This window comes from Apostichopus japonicus, chromosome 5 (assembly GCF_037975245.1).
Source record: "Apostichopus japonicus isolate 1M-3 chromosome 5, ASM3797524v1, whole genome shotgun sequence".
Taxonomy (NCBI): domain Eukaryota; kingdom Metazoa; phylum Echinodermata; class Holothuroidea; order Aspidochirotida; family Stichopodidae; genus Apostichopus; species Apostichopus japonicus.
In genome coordinates, this window is record NC_092565.1 from 1,949,006 (window position 1) to 1,973,729 (window position 24,724).

Below are 24,724 nucleotides of genomic sequence, written 5' to 3' on the forward strand. Positions count from 1 at the left end.
GGAGCGTACAGAGAAAATTTGAGATTTCAGCACCCCCCAGATCGCAGGAGATGGCACCTGTGAGGCAAAATAGCATCCAAAAAGATGTGCAACTTTGGTGACAGAAATGCAAAAAAAAATTTTTTCTCTTTCATGCTGACTGGCCTTGCCAACTCAGCCAGACTTTTAACTTGAGTGAAGTTGACATCAAAGGCGTACGGGACCATTTCAGTTTGGGGGGGCAGAACTTTTTGTGCCCGAAAGTTCCCGTGACACTATCTAAGCGGAGCGCCACCATCGGTTGGCGCGTAGCGAACAAGAACATTTTTGGCACACAATGCCTCTCAGATTGCCGGAAACGGCACTTCTGAGGCCTTGCAAGTTGCATCTAAACATTCTTTATTTTATAATCTCACGTTTTAGAAATTTACAGTTCCCCAAAAATTTGGTAAATTAGAAGAAGAAAAAATTGTAACATCACTTTGAAGGGGAAAAATGGGACAGTATATTTTTTAAGCTGCTATATTTAGTTACCTTATTTATTATTTTAACACAGTACTCAGCTACCTCCAGAAAAACATTGTTCAACGACACGTAGGCGGGATAATGTCGCTGTGTCGGGTGAGACTGCAATTTGTCTCACAAAAAAGTATAAAATATAACAAAGAATATGATAAACCTGTACCTCTAGGCTTGTAGACACTCCCCCCCCCCCCCACCATCCATGAAAAAGAAAATGTTTCTTTTATACACTCATGTCGGGGATATCCAGGTCAAGGGCGGCGGGAGCACTTTTAATCTGGGGGGGGGCACCGACATCAAAGGGCACTTTGCAGAAATTCGATTGGAATGATGCAGCGTTATATTCAGTACCCTTTATAACTCTTATTGTATTATCTTATTTGTGTATACACATCACTCCATCAACGCCCCCCCCCCCCTCAAGCAAAATATGCATACTAGCACTGCAATATCCAATGCGCAAATTGGAAAACAAGGAACAAGTTTTCTTTTGAGACAAAATGAGGTGAAATCATGCTAGTTGCTAATGTAGGAATCTTCCGAATTAGACTTTTTTTCTTGTTAATATCTTAACAAATTTTTTCCATTCGAAAATGCTTTGAGTTTGACTCACAGAAATTCGTTAAAAGTCAGGGGCATAGCCAGGATTTGCAAAGTTGTATGCACGGCTATCTGAGCGGAGCGCCACCATCGGTTGGCGCGGAGCGTGCTTTTAGAAAATTTTTGGTTTTACAAACCCCTCAGATGGCCGGAAATGGGCCCTTCCCGAGTGTTCATTCTGGTTCCCTGGCCTCTTGCTAACTTGAGGCACCTCAAGTTTTATGTAGAAAAAAGGCACATTTCTAACCTGAGGAAAAGTGGGGGAGGGGCACGTGCCCCCTGTGCCCCCCCCCGGTTCCGCCGCCCTTGGTCCAGGTATACAATTGACTAGTTAGAAGAAAACAAATTGATCGTGCAAAAAGCGTGGTAGCCCAGATGAACTGCGCTTACGGTGGTGTTACACGGAAATATTCGGGCATCATGATGCTAAATAAAGAAAATCATGGAATTGTCGGGCAAAAATTTGAAAAAGATTCGGGCAAGCTACTGCATATTTATATATATATATATATATATATATATATATATATATATATATATATATATAAATATATTTTTCTCCTCTTAGGCTGCCCGAATTTTTCAGGACTTTTGCCCGCATTTTTTGTCCTCTGGAAATTTAGGGGGCAGTCTGCCCCCCTGCACCCCCCGCCTCGTACGCCTATGGTTGGCATCATTTGTTGTTTCAAGGTGTCAAGGCCTTTCTCCCAACTCAAACCCCAGTGGGCTACCGGTAGGTTTGCAGGAAATGCCCACATGTGGACTTAAATAGCATTAGAGGAAGGGGATGGAAGACTAATACGCATCGATGTTTCGGTAATGGTCCACATTGGTGGCTCGGTGCTAATTAGGCCATTTATTGGGTTTCTTGAGGCAGCTGTCATCAGAATCTGGGTTTTTGTGCCAATCGATGACCGATAACATGTACTGGTAGATATCGATATCGCGCAGCACATGCACAAGGTTCGTGGTGTATGGTCGCAACCGTCGCATCGACCATTGCCATGCCATGCTGTATGACCATTCTCATGATTACTACAGATATTGTATTATTCTTATTCTGCCAGATGCAGACGAGAAAATTGTGTAACTCTATTTCCCAAATTATTGAACAAAAAATATTAGTGAATCCCACTGATGAGTTTTTTTTTTTTTTAAATTTTTTTTACCCCATTCCCAGTGGGGGGCAAGTGGGGGGGCCAGCCGATTTCATGGGGGGGCCCCGGCCCCCCAGGCCCCCCCGTAGCTACGCCACTGGTCGTAACAGATTCCTTCTTTGAAAAGGGGGAATTTCTCTTACAATTCAGTGGAAAGTGGCTTACGGCTACAGAAGGAGATCAGCTGGAAAATGAAAATTCATCTGGGTTCAGATTCTTCATCAAGTGCAAGGGCAAGGAATATTGGTAAGGCATTGGGTATTGTGAGAAGTGTATGCACAAGGTCATGTAAAGTTCAAGGTTATTTTTAGTTACTCTATTCCTAGCAATCTGTAGTTGTTGAATGGTTAGCGTTGTTGCCCGTCTTTCTGCGTGTGTTATGTGCGTGACACGATATCATATTTGCATTCAGCTGTGCATGAGTGATTGGCTTGTCCAATCAAGAGTTATTATTGTTGGTCTATTGGAACTGAGTTGAAATGTATGGCTTACTCTGTATTTGTTATAGCACAGGTATCCATTTATTAACCTTAGTTGTGAAAAGAAATTGAGATAAACTGCACCACCCATTGAAATAATGTAAATCAGGTCTGCATTTGTACCTTCTCTCCCTTCATTTATCCAGATAAACAATGTGGAATGTATATGACACTACTTGGTTTACCTAGGAGTTATTAAGGCTGCAATTGTTAATAATTATCTTTGTTTTCCTGCTATCTTTATTGATTCATTGTTATGAACAAACAAGGCTTTTTGGTTCCTTGCTAAAAGCAAAGGAACCTATGTATTCAGGTTTGGGTGTGTGTGTGTGACGCTTTAGCTTGTAGCACGATAACTCAACAAGGGAATTACCGATCACTACCATACTTGGTGGGTGGGTGGCCCATAGTGACTAGATGAACCCTATTGATTTTGGTGCCGGCAAAGGTCACCAAAGGTCAGTTAGATGCCAAAAACCAATATATTAAAAACAGCAATAACTTCCATTGACAGGGTCCGACATGGTTGATATTTTGGGAGTAGTTGTGAATGGGGTAAGGGATCGTTTCCAAACATAACATTAATGTGATGGAAGGTCAACAAAGGTTAATTAATTATAAAAAACTAGCTTTTTTGCGATAACTTGAGAACGAAATGTCCGTTAGGGTTGGGAGTTGCTTCAATGTAATCCAATTGTCGACCCGCATCTGGGTGACCCTTGACCTCAATTTGACCTCTGGTGACCTTTTTCGTGTTTTGGGGATTTTTACAGTTTTGATGCTATTTTCAGATGTCAAAGGTACCTTCTGATCATAAATGTCACTAGGTTGACCCGGTGTGACCTTTTTGTGCGAATTTATATGGGGTCAAAGTTTTTCGGTCGGAGTTAGGATGGCTGTACAGACTTTTCGTTTTGTTTTTTTGAATCAGGAGATAAAACTACATCTGAAACCAAGGTCAAAAGGTCAAAGGTCACATCAGAAAAAATGTGCTTATTTTGGGAGGAAACGAGCAAAAAGGAAATGTTTGGTATTGATGCTAGATTTGGATATCAACGGTACCTTCCGATCCAAAATTTTAATGGGTTGACACCCGTGTGACCTTCGTGTACGAAGTTATACAAGGTCAAAGTTAATTTTCAGACATTTAATGCAATAACTCCCAGTTCCAAGGTGTGACACGGTTAATATTTTTGGACAAGTTGCAAATGGTATAGGGGAATATTTTCAAACAGAACGGTCATGTGATCCAAGGTCACCAAAGGTCAATTAATGTTAAAAAACTAGTATTTTGGGGGGAGAAAATGGGCAAAGAATTTTTTAAAATTTTTTTTATAGTTTGATGCTATATTCACGTCTCACCGATCAAAAATGTCAATGATTTGACCCAAGGTGACCTTTGTGTGTTAAGTTATATGAGGTCAAAGTTAATCTTCAGACATTTAGTGCAATAACTCCCAGTGCCAAGGTGTGATACAGTTGATATTTTGGGACAAGTTGCAAATGGTATAGGGGAATATTTTCAAACTTAACGGTTATGTGATCCGAGGTCACCAAAGGTCAAAGGTCAGTATTTTTGCGATAACTTGAGAACAAATTGTCCGTTAAGGTTGGGAGTTGCTTCAATGTAATCCAGTTGTCGACCCGCATCTGGGTGACCCTTGACCTCAATTTGACCTCTGGTGACCTTTTCGTGTTTTAGGGATTTTTACAGTTTTGATGCTATTTTCAGATGTCAAAGGTACCTTCTGATCATAAATGTCAATAGGTTGACCCCGGTGTGACCTTTTTGTGCGAAGTTATACGAGGTCAAAGTTAAAAAATATTAATGAGGTCACGGGTCAAATGTGAAAAAGTCCAAATTTAAATAACTTGGCTACTATTTATTGGAATTTCGTCAAACTTGGTATGATGATATTGGTAGGTAGTCTTTACACACTGATTTGTGTTGCAATTGATATCATGCATATTTATGAGGGGGGGGGCTTAGCAATATTTCGTTATGAAAAGTTTGTATGCACGATAACTCAACAAGGGAATGACCAATCATTACCATACTTGGTGGGTGGCCCATAGTGAGTAGATGAACCCTGTTGATTTTGGTGCTCATATCATGAATATTAATGAGGTCATGGGGTCAAACGTGAAATACTCCAAATTGCAATTACTTGGCTACTATTACTAGTCGGAATTTCGTCAAACTTGGTATGATGATAATGGTAGATAGTCTTCACATCCTGATGTGTGTTGCAATTGATATCAGGGCTTAGCATTACTTTGGCAACAAAAGTTTGTTTGCATAAATTGCTGTTGTTGTATTAGGGCTTTGTTAGAAATTTCCCTATGAATGGAACTAATGAACAGCAGCAAGGAACCATGAAATGTTTTCATTCTGGTTCATTTATAGTATTGATGCAACTGAAGAACCAACGTCTGGTCCTAAGTTAGGACGACTAGTAAACAATCTTCAACACCTATTGTGAAATTTGAACAAAACTTAATTTGATGTTTATATTATGAGCAATTAAATTCACAAAGACAGAAGAGGTGACCCCAGTTCCCTTAAGTATAGCTTGGATGTATCCCCACTTTCAGTGTACAAGTTCATCGATGAGCATCTATATATATATATATGTGTATATATATGTGTGTGGCTTAGGCTTACAGAAGCCAAGACTTAGGCTCACAGAAGAGGAAATATATTCTTTTCTTTACAGTCACAGAGTACAATTGCAACAAATATGATATATGTTGAATGATTACATTGCATGTTAACAAGGAGTGGGGTGATAATGTAATTTCTAGCTAATTTGTACTGCTAACATATTCAAGATCTTTTTTACTCACTTTACTGTATCTTTGCGCATGGAAGAGGATATCCCCTGTTCCATGTATAATATGGATTTATCCCTGTTTTCAGTGTACATCTTTTATGTAGGTCTTGTTTACACTGTCGGCATGCGGTATGGCACACACACGCAATACTCACAAGACCAGTGTTTCTGTTATCCCAAAGGGCTCAGGCAAGGGCGGCGGAAGCACTTTTAATCTGGGGGGGCACCGACATCAAAGGGCACTTTGCAGAAATTCGATTGGACTGATGCAGCCTTATATTTAGTACCCTTTATAACTCTTATTGTATTATCTTATTTGCGTATACACATTACTCCATCAACGCCCCCCCCCCCCCCTCAAGGAAAATATGCATACTAGCACTGCAATATCCAATGTGCAAATTGGGAAACAAGGAACAAATTTCTTTTGAGACAAAATGAGGTGAAATCATGCTAGTTGCTAATGTAGGAATCTTCCGAATTAGAGTTTACTTCTTGTCAATATCTTAACAATTTGTTTCCATTCGAAATAGCTTTGAGTTTGACCCACAGAAATTCATTGAAAGTCAGGGGCGTAGCCAGGATTCGCAAAGTTGTATGCACGACTATCTGAGCGGAGCGCCACCATCGGTTGGCGCGGAGCGTGCAAGAAAATTGTTGGTTAAATTACAAACCCCTCAGATGGCTGGAAACGGCCCTTCCCGAGTGTTCATTCTGGTTCCATGGCCTCTTGCTAACTTGAGACACCTCAATTTTTATGTAGAAAAAGGGCACATTTTTAACCTGAGGAAAAGTGGGGGGGCACGTGCCCCCTGTGCCCCCCCGGTTCCGCCGCCCTTGGGCTCAGGATTTTTTTTTTAGCTGATAGCCTTCTAGTATGATTTATAGTCATTGTGCAGCTCAATCTATCTGTCTGTCAACAATTAGATACAATTGCTACTACTTGTGCATTATTTTGCGGATATGATGCACTTGGTCACAATGATCACCGAGTAAGGGGGCATCAGTGATGGTGTTCAGGAATTAGAGGTCAAAGGTCATAAAGAATTTTTATGCAGCTATTTTGTGAAAACACAAGATATACTCATTCCACAATTTGAAAGGGGTGAAAGTGAGAGTTGATCAAAATTGTCTTTGACTTTTACACATATGGGATGTCAGGAACTTGAGGTCAAAGGTCATGTGGGGTCATTCTCTGCCATTTTAGGAGAACACAATTGTTAGATGCTTTGTTTGCACAAAAACTATGAAACTGCTCATAAAAGTTTGTTTGCAATCAAAGTTTAATTTTCAATTTCAATTTCATAATTTTGCTAATATATGGAATGAATGGCATACTTCATATGATCCATTGCAACATGGGTGATGCAGTTTTAAGCTGTCTATTTAGCTAAATCAATGTGAACAAGTGCTTTTTGGTTTTGCTCTTTTCTCTTTAAGGTGCTGCTAAAAAGTCACCTGTAAACCTACCTGTAGAGGGTCACACAGATCCAGTGACTGAAACCTTGATGGCTAGCTGCAATACGAAGAACATCATTTACTTGGCAAGAAACGCCTCACAAGCATCAGGTGCAGACTGCAATGAACAGATTCCAGCCGTAAACCTACCTGTGGAGGATTGGTCATATTCAGTGACTGATTCCTCGATGACCAGCTGCAATACGAAGAACAACGTTACTTGTCAGAAAATGCCTCACAAGCATCAGGTGTAAAATTCATATCAGTAGCAGGTTTGCATCCGGCCATAGCAGAAGATGTGCAGTCACTTCCAGATACTAAGATAAGAGGGACCAGTGACACGGAATCGACAGGAGGTAGATTTCTAGGAGATAGTGGAGCTTTGGAGTCAGCAGAGACAGGTTCAGGGTCAGAGGATGGGAATCCAGAGTCAGCACAGGGAGATACAGAGTCAGTAGATAGCACAGAGTCAGTAAATGGTGATTTTGAGTCAGTGGAAGATTGTTCACAACCAAGCAGTGACGATTCTGATATTGAATCATATGTTCCTGGTTCAGATGATGAATGTTCTGTGCATTCAGATGTTATTCCATTGAAAAGATGGGCAAGGTCTGTTCCTATCAATGGTCAAGGACCTCCTGCTCAAAGCTGCTCAACTGCAGAAGAAAAAACCAGCCCTAGCACAAGTAAAAATGATTCTAACAGCAATGAAGCTGCAAGCACATCACATTCATGTACCCAGACGGAAAGCAAGGTCTATGCTATGACAACCCATAATACTGCTAACTTTAGATGTTATGACAAACCCGCGTACTGCTTCGTTTGCTCCAGGCCACAGAAAAAACTAAATGTTCACATTCTCCAGCATAGCACAGCAGCCCAGGTGGCTGAGTAGTTGGCCGCAAAGAAAGGACCAGAAAAGGATAAACTTTGGATAAATATTAGAAACTATGGAAATCACTTGCATAACTATGAGGTACTAAGCAAAGGAGAGGGTGAATTGATAGTTGTATATTGACCACAGAAATGTGGAGACCCCAATGACTATCAGCCTTGCGTGGATTGTCTTGGTTACCTGTCTCATAATGAATTTTACAGGCACAAATGTGAACTAAGAAGAGAGCAGGATCATGAGGAGAGTGAAGAACAGAAAAGAAGACTCCGAGATGCAAGAATGCTCTTACCACCACCCCTAGGTGTTCGTGCTGGCGATGTCATTCACAGACTTTTGAACTCTTTGCTATGTGATGATGTATCGGTTTGTATCAAAGGGGATCCTATGATAGTAGAGTTGGCTTGAAAGTTTTGTTTCAAACATGGACACGACAAAGAGTAGTTCAAAACCCTAAGGAACACGCTAAGAGAAATAGCTTGTCTTGTACTTGAATATCAACAAATCAGTGGACAACACAGTGCTACCTTGGCCGACTTAATTGTCCCATCAAGGTTTGAACTTCTTTTCAAATCTGTCAGGAGTGTATGTGAATTTGATGAAGAGACCCATCAATACACTAAACCAAGTTTGGCACTTAAACTTGGGCACAGTCTGAAGAAGCGGCTATGCTTGTAGTCGGTAAGGCTTTGATTGAGGAGAACAAAGAAAAGGAGAGGCAGGCCCGAGATGTCATCACCTTACTCAATGAAAATTGGGATTGGGAAGTGTCATCTCATATGCCTTGCGGACATTGTACGAAGGCAAAAGAAACAACCCCAAACTGGTCCCTCTAACAACAGATGTTGTTCTTCTCTCCAAATATCTCAGAGGAGAGGCAGAGAGCAGCTTAGCTGATTTGAAGAAAGCCAAAGCTGCGGAGGAAATCAAGAAATGTTGGAGAAACCTTGCTGAAATCACACTGACACAGATACTTTTATTTAACTGCAAACGGCAGGGCGAGATTTCAAAGCTGAAAATGGAAGACTATGCAAAACTAAAGAAAGGAGAATCACATGTTCTAGACATGCAGACTTTAAGCAAGTTTGAATAGAACCTGGCAAAAGTCATATGGCGCGTATAAATTATTGGAAAACACGGCAGATCGGTTCCTGTTCTAATCACAGAGAATGTAAAATGTGCTGTTGATGAGCTTGTAAAGCATAGAGATGCTGTGGGAATAGAACCACAAAACCTCTTTGTATTTGCTATCCCAGAAGGGTCAACTCATTATATCCGTGCCTGCGACACATTACGTAACTTCTCTTGTGCATGTGGTGCAAAAAAACCAAGAGTTGCTTCGATCGACACAGCTAAGGAAGCACATCGCAACCATGTTCCAAGTAATGGCCCTGCAAGACAATGAACTAGATGTCCTTGCCTACTTCTTGGGTCATGACGTAAGGGTTCATCGTGAGTATTACCGCATACCTGATGCAACTAACCAAGTTGCCAAGTTTCAAAGCTTCTGATTGCCCTTGAGGGGGCAGTGGAGACCCCGGACAGGTTTTGCAAGGAAAGAGTTTGGAACAACTAGATTTGCATGAAAATGAAGGTAAAGTTTGATATGTCAAAGTTTTGTCCCCATATAAGCCCCCTCATAAATTGTTGTTTAATTACCCATGGGCCCTGACCCCCATTACAATTTTATACTTGGGGTTTGCCCTCAAACACAGTTCCCAGGATTTTGAAAAGTATGGTAAAGTCTGTTTAATCACTAGATTTTGTGCTAGCAACAATAGTTAAAGTGATTTGCTGTTTACTTACATTACATACCATCTTTAGACACTTCCCTTGAATGCATGGAGTATCATGGTTCCCTCCATTCTCCCTCCATACCCACACCCCGTCACATGGAGCTTTGTAACTAGACAAGTTGCTATGGGAAAGCTGAGGCCAAGAGGTGAGTTAAGACATTTGGTACTAAGTTTTAAACTTCTGGTACACTCTGGTAAATACTTCACAAACTTAGAAATACATGTCAGCTAGAACTGGAGGGAGTGTATTAAGTGGGGATACACACTGTTATAAATCCGCTAGACAGGGGATGTCAATAATAAAATCAACTATGATAGATTGACTACTGTATTTTCAATTGATATACATCTCAGTTGGAAATTGGATGGTAAAGTGGGGATGCACACTATTGTAAAACCAGGAGGCATAACTTAAAATATGACAGTTAAGAATTATTGATTAGAATGACTAATGTATTGTGAATTGATATGCATGTCAGTTGATACTTTGGGAATGAAGAGGGGATACACACTGTTATAAAACCAATGGACTCTGTACATCTACAATAACATCAAATTTGACAGTTAAGAGATATTAATTAATGTTAAGACTACTGTATTGTGATTTGATAAACATGTCAGTCGGAGGATACAGAGTGAAGTGGGGATACACGCTGTTATAAAACCAATAGACTGGGGATATCAACAATAACATCAAATATGACGTTAAGAGTTATTAATGTTCAGAGTAAATGTTGTACTGTCAATGTAACTCTTTCACTTTACCTTTACTTTACAAGTACCATTTCCCTGTAAGACATCTCATGTTACATTGTAGGAATTTGCAAGTGATATAAATTGGGTACTTCTCTTAACACAAAGTGCACGATTATGATTGAGCTTAAATTGTTGGCCCAAATTGTAGCTACACTAGACAAAGTTTTACTCAAGGGCTCACATGATATGACATGCTGCATAGTAACCATGACAGAAGTTATTGCATGCTATAGGTAGGGCCAAAGCAGCAGATCTTTTAGTGGTGAGGTTTGCTTAGCAAATGAGGTTCTTGATATTGTGATCGAGATGGTTAAAAGTTGGCTTAAACACACTAAATGATTTGCATTGGCTCAAGTGGTAGAATATGTCTTGGCAGACAGTAAAGGGGTTTGATATCAATTATTGTGCCAAGTTTTAAATCAAATAAATTGCCCAACTAGTTTCCCCACTTATCAATCAGTCCTTTGCCAACTTTTGATTATAGTAGTATTTGCCTCAATCAGGTAGTTGAAGGGTAACACCCCAAATTTCAATCGTAAGAGCCAGGTAGTCCATCTAACTGCATTCACCAGTGAGTGTGATGTGATATCTTTCACACAGGTTGTGGAGTATGCAGGTCCTTGTTCAACTGTTAAGCCAATCTCTAACCTTCCTCAATGTTAGCCATCAAAAGTGTTGATCCTTGTACGTACTTATATGATTTTCTTTTTTCATGTACAGAATCTGCAACAGAAGGAGACTATGAGCAAGAAGATTCTGATCAAGATGACTCTATTTAGCAGCCTGTTGATGACAGTGATATCAAGAAAGGACACTCTCTGAATGATGCTCAAAAAGGTATAGAAATTCACTTGATTCAATATCTTTGAGCTCTGGTTTGAAGTTTATAAAAAAAGAAGAAAAAAAAAGAAGAGTAAGCTTTAATTGCAAACAAACTTGAATGCTTTTTCCTGCTTTGTGGTCAGTTCAATAACTTCACAGCTTTGTAGATTACCAGTTGGCTTTATATCTAGAAAAGTAGAGCTTTAAAGAGCAAATTGGAACAGTATGCTTATGGGATGGGGAGGATAAACAAAAATGTTTTGAAAGAAAAAGAAAACCGTCAATGCTTGATTTACATTAGTACTCCTTAGTAGTCATGCTGTTTAAAACACAATACTTAACAAGCTGATATTTTTTATTTGAAAATGAAAATGTAAAAGTGCTCATATTGCTTTTAGATATTGTCTCTCATTGTAATTGTTGGAAAGTTAAGTTTTGTTGAAATGAAAACTATCTGTTTGCCCAGCATATTTATGATCTCAGTACAGTACATAACATGAAAGGAGACATTGTCACTATAGCCGACCACTAGAAGTGCAGCTTTAAAATATTTCTGTGTCTTGATCTGTTCTATCTCTTTCAAATTTTTAGAGCCAATGCCCAAAGACAAACAGAAGAAAACACCATGGACTACTCAGGAGCAAGCAGCTGTCCATCGGCACTTGGGTCAATACATTGCAGCATCAAAATTGCCTGGAAAGTCAGCAATAGTGAACTGTATGAGTCTGGAACTATGTCTTTGTAATCGAAGGTGGACTAATATTAAAGATTACATCAGAAACAAAATCTGTTCTATTGCATGAAAGGGACAGAAAAACTTTGTACAAAAGTAAGGAGTTCATATGCAGATCTATTCATTTCAGACTGCAACCTGTACAGCAGTTTTATCAGTGATTTTGACGCAAGAGTTTTGGACACAAGTTCACTGAAATACGCTTAAGAGGGGTATTTATCATTTTTAATCATTGTTACCGAAAGATTAGTTACATTTTGAAACTTTAGGCACCAACCTCACCCATATATGGTTTGTAACTGAATTTCACTGGTAGTTGAATAAATCTGAGGCTCCTTCTATTGAGCAATGGATTCACTGAACAAAAACTATTAATTGTCACTTGTTTCACATGATAGTTTGCCCAGGGATACATGACTGTTGTATTGACATCATCTTCTCTGTGACCTGTTTTTGTTTGAAGTAGTTTCATTCTTGTTCAGATGTAAGCTTTTACTTGATTTTCCTTCAGGTTTTAAATTTTGTTGCTTTCTGATATGTTCCCTCAGCTTTTTTCTTGTACACCAGAAGTAATATCTGCTCAAATGCGCAAAAATGAAGAAAGTGTTTTGTAGAAGTTAAGGAGTTTGTATTAATTTTAGCAAGGTCCTTCTGGACTTCAACCTACCTGCAAAGAAGAAATTTTGTTGCCTATTTTTGTTTGTTTGATGTCATTTAAAACTGCTCAGTGGCCTTTGAGTTTTTAACAAGTTCACTGAAGAAAGCTTACCAAGCTGTATTGTTAATTTTAAGGTATTGTTACAGAAGGATTAGTTACCTTTTGAAAACTGCCGGGACCGAGCATTGGCAGATTACGTAGAAAGTCACTTAATAATTTGTGTCGAACAAGTTGGCAGGTTCGCTGTTCATAGTGGCATATACCTGAAGCTCCTCATATTGAGCAAAGCATTCATTGAACAGACAACAATCGTTTGTTATGTGATATGTCATGTGATAGGTTGCCCAAGCAAAACTGACTCTTGCCAATGTTGATATGAACTTTTTCTGTATGTTGTTTGAAGTAGTTTTATTCTTGTTCAAAGGGAAACGTTTACTTTGTATGCCTTCAGCTTTAAATTTTGTTTTCTTACTTGTTCTGTCCGTACATGCTTTTTCCGGTACACCAGACATACTATCTGCTCCAATGTACAAAAGTGACCGATGTAGTTAGTGGAAGTTAATTAGTGTTAATGGAGATCAGCAAGATACTTTACACTGCAAGGTAGGAATTGTTGTTCCTTTTTTGTTTGTTTTCACTTAAAATCGCTCAATGGCCTTTGAGCTTTGAACAAGTTCACTCAAGTTAGCTTAAAAAGTGGTATATGCCATTTTAGGGTATTGTTACTTTTTGGTTCCTTGCTTTAGCAAAAGGAACCTATGTAGTCAGGTTGGCGTGTGTGTGTGTGTGTGATGCCTGGCTTCTAAACACGGTATCTCAAGTAGGGAAGCTTGGACCAATCTAATATTTGGTGTATATGAGTCAGGCACGGCGGAACGGAAAAATTATTGGGGGGGCTAATGTGTGGAGACTATCTAAGCGGAGCGCCACCATCGGTTGGCGCGGAGCGTACAAGAAAATTTTGGGTTTTTTCACACCCCCAGATGGCCGGAAACGGCACTTCCCGAGTGTTTTATGCTGCGAATACCTGGCCCTAAAATATGGGTCTCAAGCCTGCAATTTCTCAGATTGCACGTAAAAGTCTGTAAAAACATTGTAATTTGTATATTCGATGGTGTTTTCAGAGAGTAGCTATTACTTGTAGTGTACTCGCAAAAGACGTTTTTGAGTGTAGTAAGGGCAGTGGCGGAGCTAGGGGTATTGGTCAGGGGGGCAAGAATGGTCTGTAGGGGCGCTTTCGACACTATCTAAGCGGAGCGCCACCACAGGTTGGCGCGGAGCGTACAGAAAATATTTGAGTAAAGTTACTCCCTAGATTGCAGGAAATGACCCTTTCCAGGCCTTGCTAATTTGCAGATAAACGGAGAATAAATAGGTGTCGTCGCCATTTTGTCGGAAAATTACACCAACAGAATATGACAAATGTCAATAGGTATATCAGAGCGCCATAAAATAGTCAATAATCGCGAATAAGTTAAAAGTTGTGAAAAGCTGAAAAGGGCGCCAGCAGTCCATTTGAGTCCGTCAGGAGGGGGTATATATGGACGCTCCGCCACTAAGTAAGGGGATGTTGGAGAAATGGCTGAAATGAGGCAAGTCATTGGCCTAAGACGAAGTTGTGTTACGCTTACCGGTACTCACACTCACTGCTTCCACTTTTCACGGGGCGTGCCAGATGCGGTTGGGGTGACAATGTGGTCTATAGCCAGGGGACGGCCCAAGGGACCAGGGTCCCCCAGCAATTACTAAAATTATTACACCTATATAGTATACGTGTGCATCGGACAGATCGACAAGTATGCATTGAAAAATGGGCAGATGCACGTTTTGGAGCCTTGGTAAATATTGGGGGGGCTTATCCTGCATTTGCCCCCTCAACTTTTTCATAGGGGGGGCTGAGCCCCCAAGCCCCCCGGTTCCGCCGCCACTGATATGAGTACCACATTGAGTAGATGTGCCCTATTTTTTTAGGTGCCAGTGAAGGTCACCAAAGGTCAGTTAGAGGCCAATAACCAAAATATTAAAACAACCAATAACTCCCATTGACAGGGTCCGACATAGTTGATATTTTGGGACTAGTTGTGAATGGGGTAAGGGATCATTTCAAAACATAATGGTCATGTGATCCAAGGTCAATGTGCCCTATTTTTTTTAGGTGCCTGTGAAGGTCACCAAAGGTCAGTTAGAGGCCAATAACCAAAATATTAAAACAACCAATAACTCCCATTGACAGGGTCCGACATAGTTGATATTTTGGGACTAGTTGTGAATGGGGTAAGGGATCATTTCAAAACGTAATGGTCATGTGATCCAAGGTCAAAAAAGGTCAATTAGGGGTCAAAAACTAGTATTTTTGCAATAACTTGAGAACCAAATGTCCATCAAGGTTGGGAGTTACGCTATTGTAATACAATAGTCGACCTGCATTTGGGTGACCTTTGACCTCAGGTTGACCTCCAGTGACCTGTATTAGCTTCTTTCAAGTTGATTCTTTGAAGTTTCGTGGGCATATACCAATCTAAATTGTCCATTAGTGGACTCCTCGGCACCCTTAATGTGCAAAGTTATTAGAAATTTGGTTTGGTTTTGTAATACTTGGTGTGTGGATTCATAACATTGAGTACAAGAACCCTATTGTTTTTGATGGAGGTGTTTATAACCACGTACATTAGACCTGTGTTAGCATGCCATAGTGTTATTGTAACAGTTCTGGTTATACTAGCAAGCAGAAGTCTAGTGCATTAAAGTCATCGAAACCTCAATGCATTTGCATTTTGGTTTTGTAGAGAACTGATGTGAAATAACTGCCCTAATATTAAGAAATTCAATGCAGAAATTATGCTAGCTTACTTGTAATAAAGACCTTTGCCCAACCATACTACAGTTGGCTTTGTTAATGATATGAAGACAAATCCCCACATAAAAAAAAAAATTTCTTCCTTTTTTTGGCTTGTTTAAACAAGGGTTGCGTTGAGACCATTTAATGTTTTTTTTTTATATATCCAACAAAGATATATATTAACAAAGCATAGTTTCTGTTAAATGAACCTCTATAGCATAACTATGTTATTGTAAGGCAATTCATTCCTGCAAATATGAGCATGTATGCCAGTTAAATGACAATAACGGCATAAACAAAACTAGTTTCATAGGAATTTCTTAAAGGTGGAGAAACCAGAATTTGAACCTTTTACCATTCTTCACAAAAAGTGAATGTTGGCTGTTTGAATTGAAGCTTTTTACACTTGACTTAAATATGTATTGCCAAAACAAATAGGACATACAACAACACATCTTAACAACAACTGTGTCATTAATGAAACTAGAAGACACAATTTTAGGATCAAAGCTGAAATACTAGCAGCTGATGTGGGGAACTATCATTTCATCAGTGATTGGGGAAGGCTCTAACCGGGCCCCTTTATGCCTCTGCCATCGATCAATACAAGGTACTGTATGAAGTCAGTCAACCATTATTCTACATAATAATGATGACAGTACCAATTGTTCATTTTCCATCTACTCATGGCTAACTGGTACCCTTATCTAACATTCTGTATACAGGGCAGTTACAACATAAGCCTATAGTTTGTTTTCAATCCCCTCATCCTCAATCAATGTAGTGATGTTCCTAAAGGAGTAGAGGTTTTCTTTTAGCTGTCCAGGCCTGTTGATTAGTGCTGTAGAAACTAAGTGTTTCTGAAATAAATTATAAATCCACTGCAATTTGTTACTGCATCCTGTCCTTGCAAATTATCTCAGCTTGAGAAGATTTTGAAGTTAAATTTATGGCATTAATCCTCAGCAGCAGCTGTGATGATAACCTTCTAAGAGATCAAAATGTCATGCCATATTCCCCATTGACAAATTAGAGAAGAATCAACTGAGGTAGCATAAAACAGTGAGGACAAGCTATAAGGCATAATGCAGGCCTGGAAAGTATGGAACGCCAAAAGGACCACAGGTGGCTACTCTAAACAGGAGGTGCTACGTAAACAGGAGGTGCTACTACTCTAAACAGGGGGTGTTACTACTCTTATTAGGAGGTGCTACTACTCTAAACAGGAGATGTTACTACTCTAAACAGGAGGTGCTACTACTCCTAAGTGATGATGCTACTGTAAAAAGGAGGCGGCACTAGTCAGAGTCTAAATAGGCGATGCTACTACTTATACCACAGGCGGCGATGCTACTGTAAATTAGTGGTTTTACTACCCTAAATGGAAGGTGCTACTACCCTGTAACCAAGGCATGCTTCCAAGTCGTCTTTCCGAAACAATATGCACACGGTGTCAACGAAGGTCACTCTTCAGTTTTCTTACATATGTCATGTCTGTACAGATTGAGAGTATCAACGCTTACTACCATATGAAACGTTAGTTTCGATATTAACTTGTGGGAAAATTCAAACAGTTTACGCGAAAAAGAATCCATATTATAATTACAAAGAATGTCGTTCAACGTGGACGGGAAGATACGCGAATATGTAGAGATGGGTTTTACAAATCAACAAATGGCTGAAATGTTGGACATAAGTGTAACAATGATTAAGAGAGGACGTCGCGATTTGCACCACGAAAGAAACATTTGAATGCCAAACTTATTGGTCAGTGATTTTTTATTTCCTTAAATGTAACTCAAACAGGCTCAAGACAGTTAATTCTAGATAGTATATGCTAATTAACCGTGTAGTAAGAATCAACCAATTGTTTCAATCACACCTAGTAATATATTAATCGCATATCTCATAGTTCAACTATCAGAGTTGTGCATCGTTTCCAATCCAAAGAGGCAAAGGTTTCCCGATTGATCGAACGAAATATGTTCTACATGTATCTTAATGATGGGGACGAGGCTGTGTTCGGTAGTATACAATAGTAACTAATGCGTCAAAGTAAATGGGCCTGACGTTTCAATCCTAGCATGATCTTTTCAGAGGCCGGATGACAAGTGCATGATGTATTTATATTATTTTAACAATTGTAACTAATTAATGTAGATGTATTGTGAAAGATCATTCCCACCCAGCATTTGTGCATTTCAATTTCCTTCCCTCAGATTACTAGCTTTTAGAGGTTCGAAGCGTTTCACCAACAGTTTTTAACCATCTGCAGTGAAGATTTTCAACGCGCATCATAGTCGCTAACTTATTTATCACTCCCTGTATCTTATGTCTTATTTGTTCTGAATTCTGTTTTATATGAATTAGCGCTCTGTTTATCGTACAAGTATACATTTTATGGTTCATGCCGTACATATTTCTCATCATTCGTACTTTTTTACATCGTCACTTTTATCGCAATGTTTTTATACCATTGTCGATAGCCTACCGGTATTTATTACTCATGCAATATCACTTTTTATATGTGTTTCATCGTTATGCGTTTTCAATTTCATGTCTGTTTTAGAGCTCTTGTGTTTGAACAAATCCATCCATCCATCCATCCATCCATCCATCCATCCATCCATCCATCCATCCATCCATCCATCCATCCATCCATCCATCCATCCATCCATCCATCCATCCATCCATCCATCCATCCATCCATCCATCCATCCATCCATCCATCCATCCATCCATCCATCCATCCATCCATCCATCCATCCATCCATCCATCCATCCATCCATCCATCCATCCATCCATCCATCCATCCATCCATCCATCCATCCATCCATCCATCCATCCATCCATCCATCCATCCATCCATCCATCCATCCATCCATCCATCCATCCATCCATCCATCCATCCATCCATCCATCCATCCATCCATCCATCCATCCATCCATCCATCCATCCATCCATCCATCCATCCATCCATCCATCCATCCATCCATCCATCCATCCATCCATCCATCCATCCATCCATCCATCCATCCATCCATCCATCCATCCATCCATGACTTCTCTAAGGCATTTGATGTAGTTTCTCATCGTAAATTGCTGGCCAAGATCGGCCATTTTGGAATTCTGGGAGATCTCTCCTATTGGATCAATAGTTTCTTGTCACATAGGACCCAAAGTGTGATTATCGATGGAATATCATCAACATCTGCTCCTGTTCTCTCAGGTGTTCCACAAGGCACCTGTCTTGGCCCAGTTCTGTTCTTATGCTATATAAACGACATTACTTATCACATTAAATCGCAACTTTGTTTATTTGCGGATGATGCTTTGCTATATAGGCCTATTCACTCATTTGACGACCATCTCATCCTCCAGAAAGATCTAAAGGCTCTTGAATCCTGGGCTACGCTGTGGGACATGAAATTCAATCCCTCTAAATGCTTCATGATGTCTACAAAGCGTAGCGGGGCAAAATCTGTGTTCTTTTACTCCATATACAATCAAATATTGGAGTGCGTCACTGCGCAACCTTATCTTGGTATCCTGTTTAGTGACAATTTATCTTTCTCTACTCATATTGATAAGATTTGCTCTAGGACCAGCAGAACCCTTGGCTTCCTTAATAGGAATTGCACTCTTGCCCACCAGAATTACGTGAATTGGCCTATATGTCTATGTGTCGTTCTACTCTTGAATATTCAGCTCATATTTGGGACCCCTATAAGGTCTCAGACCAAGATAAAATAGAAAAAATTCAAAGGAAGGCAGCACGCTTTGTAACTTGAGATTTCCGTAGGCAATCCAGCATCACTGAGATCTTGAAGACTTTGAAGTGGGAACCCCTCACAGAAAGAAGGAAAAGGGCCAGACTTATGCTCTTTTACCAAATTATTAATGGCCTAATTGTAGTCCCAAACGAGACTAATCCCTTCTTGAAACCAGGGAGGCGTGGTCGCTATCCTCAGATTCCACATAATCATCGTGCTTTTCAGTATAGCTTCTATCCTAGGACCATAAAAGACTGGAATACATTATCCTTGGCCGTTAAAGAGAGCCCTAGTCTTGAGGTGTTTGAGACAAGATTGCCCACGCATTATTATTAGCTCTGCTGCGCTGCACAGCAACATCCTCGTTGTGATACCCGAGAGGGGTTTTTAACGAGTATCCTACAGAAACAGAAGCAGAAGCAGAAACCGTGAAACTAAACAACAACTTTTGAATTTTGTTTCTTCAAAATTTAAAGGTTTTACATACACAACCGTCTGTATATATAAACCTATTTATTTACCTATTTTGATTTAGGCTTAACATACATTTGAAGCCTGAACTGTGTAAATTTCTTCCGAGAGCACACCGCAGAAAAATATACATTCATGAAACCCATAGTCACAGCCCGTCTTTAAGGTCTATACCTCAGCAAATCATTTGGGAAGAGCGATTGGAATTTAGTCCCAACCTTTGGAATTATGTGCCTGTGACTGGGCCGTGGGTAAGGACAAACTAAAATGAATGACAGCGAATGACAATTGACTTTGTGCAGGGTTAATTATCATTCGTGAATGACACCGGATGACACCGGATGACAACCAATGAAATCCCACAGGGCAAGTCAAACATCTTGCTCAAGAATTTCCGAAAATACCGGTGACAGCCGCAAAATGTCAACTCGGATTTTAGAGTAGTAGCACCTCCTGTTTAGACTAGTAGCACCCCCTGTTTAGGGTAGTAGCACCTCCTGTTTAGGGTAGTAGCACCTCCTGTTTAGGGTAGTAGCGCCAACATGTGGTCCTTTTGGCGTTCCATAGGAAAGACCTGGGCACCTTGCATGCTCACCTGAATATTGCCAGGACATGCAGAAATGGTATTATTTCCTCTAGATTGGTAATAAAGTCCATTATAAATTTGCTGGTACATGAAATATTTGATCACAAACTATCAACAAACTGAAATAATGGAAGATGAGTTGGTTTAATTAAAAGTATTTAAGCAATTATGCTTTTGAAATATTACTACATGTTGCTAAATAGGCTTCTTGTGAATTAAATAAATTGCTTCCCCAGCAGAATTTACTTTTCTGTGTTTTTTATAGGAATTCACTAATTGCTGATGAGAGTAAACTCCTTGAGGAATATTGGTGTAATGGGCTGCAGAGTTATGGGAGCAGTTTGAACAAGAAAAAGATATTGGAGTTAACCAAACAAACTTCATTAAGTGCCAGAAGAATAAAGGTCAGTTTAAAATTTATTATTTTGCTCAAATTTGAACAATGAGTTAATTTTCTGCCACTGCTGTTTCATTTCCTATGAGTTTGATATTTTGAGAGCTCAACCCGGGCGTGATGTTAGAAAGCCCACTTAAATGTACTCTAAGGTCACCTTGATCCAGCGCAGTAGTTAAACTACATTTTTTTTTATCTCAGTTGCAAGGTACCTTCTGATTTTTCTGAAAATGGTCCTTTGTCTTATCTGAACCCGATTAGCGGAGTAGGCTATGCATGCTTAATTTATACCGAGGAATGGCCGGAATCTGATCTGGACCAGCTGCAGGTACTCTGTGCTATTCTGTATAAGGCCTTATGTAGACACTAACACACAGCTAAAACATTCCTCGCAACCAATGACAAAAGGTACAGTAAAGCTTGTAGTCTCTAACTTTTAAAGATAATGCAACAACTGTCAATTGGAAGCAAACTACTCAATCTCTGTAAGACATGACAGATTACTGAATACCGAGGTAAATTTTACTGAGCATGTTGAGACATACCCAAGATATTGCATTACAAATGGAATGTCCCCATAATGGGAGAAAAAGCAAAAATATATAAGTAACAGCATTTTCTGGAAAAAAGAAAGCATCCAAGGAATTAAAGCAGTTTTCTATTACGACTCCCTGATTGAAGGTAGTTATTTGGTACAAAAAATATGCATGTCTGCCCAGGGGCGGCGAACTGTTTCAAAAATGTGCTTTTGTGCAGGCTTGTACCAACTCTCATCCCAAAAATTGTTCGCGCCAGGGGCAGGATTTGAGTTGTGAAAGTGGGGGGGGCAAACCTGCCAGCAAGACTATCTAAGCGTAGCGCCACCATTGGTTGGCGCGGCACGTACACATTTTTTTTGGCTTTACAAACCCTCCAGATGGCCAGAAACGGCACTTCCCGAGTGCTCTAAGCTGCATGTACCCATCCTTGAAATATGGATCTCATGTCTGCAATTGTATTTAGATAGTTAATTATCGTTTAAAAATTTGAAGAGGATTGATAGTAGAACATATGGTCAGATGGTGATATACAACTTTTGTTATATGTCACTATCTAAGCGGAGCGCCATCATCGGTTGGCAAGGAGCGTCGAAATTTTCGATGAAAGGTACCCTTAGATCGGTAAAATTAACACCCATGTAGGCTTTAAATTGCATCTAATCAATTCATGAATGTGTGTAAATTTAGGGAGGACGGATAGAAGAACTTATATGGTGATGTACAACTGAAGCTTATACATCACTATTTAGGCGGTGCTCCACCATCAGTTGGCACCGCGCGTCAAAATTTTAAGCAAAAAGGAAATCCTAGATCAGCAAAAATGACACCTATGGTAACAATAAATCGCAACTAGACAGTTCTTTCCCCCTAAAATTATTAATATATTGTGCATTGGACCGATCAAGAATATGTTCAGCACCCACTTCGAAATTCTTCCCGCGGTACCCACTTCTTGGAACACTTGGCAAATATTGGGTGCTGAACATACCTTTACCCCCTCCCCACTTTTTTCATGGGGGATAAGCCCCTCAAGTCCACTGGTTCCGTTGCCACTGAAGTCGAGGCGGGGTGACTTTGTGGATTTTACAATGCGACAAGGTGCAACAAATTCAATACACTGTGTATTGAATTTAATTATTGATATACCCAATATGCTATTCTGGCTTTCGTAAATCGTTTCTCTGGATTTAGTTATTCAACGCATTCAGTAGAGCTGCAACGTTGAAAATCAATTCCTGAAGCTAGCACTGTAGCACATGCAGCGGATTAATCACATGCAGAATTGAATCGCTAGTGTGTTAGCTCCAGGATTCGTAACCTGTGCTGTGAACCATATGCTAGCTCCAGCTTCAGTTATTCTGCATGCTACATGTTACGATGTTAAACACAAATTCGACTTAGATTCGAAAAAAATAGGCCTATTTGATAGGGCTGTTTTGGGGGAATAATTTCGATTAGGGTTGTGCACATTTGTTTGCAAAAACAACAAAAAAGTGTACTAAGGTCTGGGAAAAAGTCCCGCCCATGGTTCGCACTATAGTATATATATTCGTTATAGTATATATGGTTACTGGTTGCTACAGACCTATTTTCCTTTTTTTATCGGCAAACCAAACATCATTACGGATGCAATCCGTCTAGCTAATTCATTTCGAAAAAAAAAGTAAAAACTACTTTTGGTGAAAGTCAGACAGGCGCGTTGAAAGGAATTTGACAAGGGAGGGGCGAAGCTTTTAAGCAAACTATCTAAGCGTAGCGCCACCATAAATTGGCGCGAAGCGTAAAAGAAAATTTTGGCCGAAAATGCCTCCCAGATCGCTGGAAATGGCACTTCCCAGGCCTTGTAAGTTGCATCTTAGCATTTTCTATTTTGAAATTACTAGCAATATCATAAACAAAAAATATGATCAACAAACACTATGGCACCAAATATTGGGGGAGATATTAGATACTATATCCCCCACCTAAAATATTGGGGGGGGACATGTCCCCCTCGTCCCCCCCATGATCGCCGCCCATGTGTCTTCATTGTCATCTTAGTTATTTTTTTCGTCATCAACGATAATATAATAATCAGGGGAGTATCCAGGATTTTCTAACCCGGGGGGCACGAACTACTATGTACACGGGGAAAAAACACGCATTTAAATCACCGTTTTCGGTCTGTAATTGCGACGGAAATTCCGCGTTCCATGCCTGTTTCCGTTATGTTTCCATTCCTGAAACTAGTGATTAAGGTTAGCTTACGACCCACCTTAAACATGTGAGTTTTCCGCGTTCGCGATGACTTATTTACCGAGTTCGCGGTGACCGTAAACGCCAAGTGTCATCCAATTACGGTGGAAGCTTACTTAATCGTGCGTACGTTTCAGGGAAGGGTAATCTTTACGTTTCCGGTCACAAATACAGATTCGCTACCTTAAACATGACCGTTAATCTGGAGTTTACGTTTGAATCCAGCAGTAAACTTCTCGCATGGATCATCGTAAACGCCATGATTACACCAATATATACAGAGAAATGTGGTCATCGTAAACACATTACTTACGACCAATACAGGGGCTTATTCGCCACGTTTAGGGAGTCTTAATCGGCTTGATTAGGCTGAGAAATACATGGACAATCTCTATCAAATATTAAATTTGATTGAAAGAAAATTGAAAATAATAAACATATTTTCACACTTGTTAGATTTTCTACTTTTTATTTATATATTTGCATCTCACATCGCATCGTAAGCGTTTATTTGTTATTTTTACACTCATACAAAAATTATATAAATGAACGCAGACCACTTCTGATGTGTAAATACATCTAAATGCAACTCATAAATTATCGTGATGAATATTTAGCTTTTTGAATACAAAGTTTATACCTCGAGAAGCCATTTTCCTTTCTAAATTTTAAAACATGCATTATTGTCCGGAGAATGTATTTTGATGCCCAAATATTACTTAACTTACATTGTGCCAATTATATACACATGCAACGATTTTAATGCCAGGTGAAAGAAGGAAAAACCAAGTAAATATGGAATGTTTCTATTTTTAGTTACTAGTTTGCAAATCAAAACCTCTGAAAACCAGCTACCCACTTGAAGTAACTTAACATATCAGCAGTTAAATTGAATAAAAAAATTATGTTTAAAATTTGGTGTGCTTATCCTCGATCAGATCATATAAACTCCTCGGCACTTTTTCCATGATGGTTATCGCCCCATCGACCCCCCCAGGCCCGGAAACGGTACCAGCCTCTTTTATGTGGAACGAACTTGACACAGAACATCATTTCCTACCTCATTACGTAGCATGCTTAATATTTTGTTGCTGCTTTAATTTTTATTTTAATTCACATATATTTTGATATTAAATTCAATTATAGCCCAAACAAGATCTCTAAATTCTTTACCCTGAAAATCTGGAATTAACCATGCA

At 39.7% G+C, this 24,724-nt stretch overlaps 1 protein-coding gene across 1 annotated transcript in view; it reads left to right on the forward strand.

Moving 5' to 3' along the window:
- Positions 1–24,724, forward strand: part of LOC139968152 (uncharacterized) — a 92,567-nt gene that overhangs the window by 41,905 nt on the left and 25,938 nt on the right. The window contains exon 6 of the mRNA XM_071972547.1: positions 20,623–20,761. Coding sequence (XP_071828648.1) covers positions 20,623–20,761 — 139 coding nt within the window. The remainder of the gene's footprint in view (positions 1–20,622; positions 20,762–24,724) is intronic.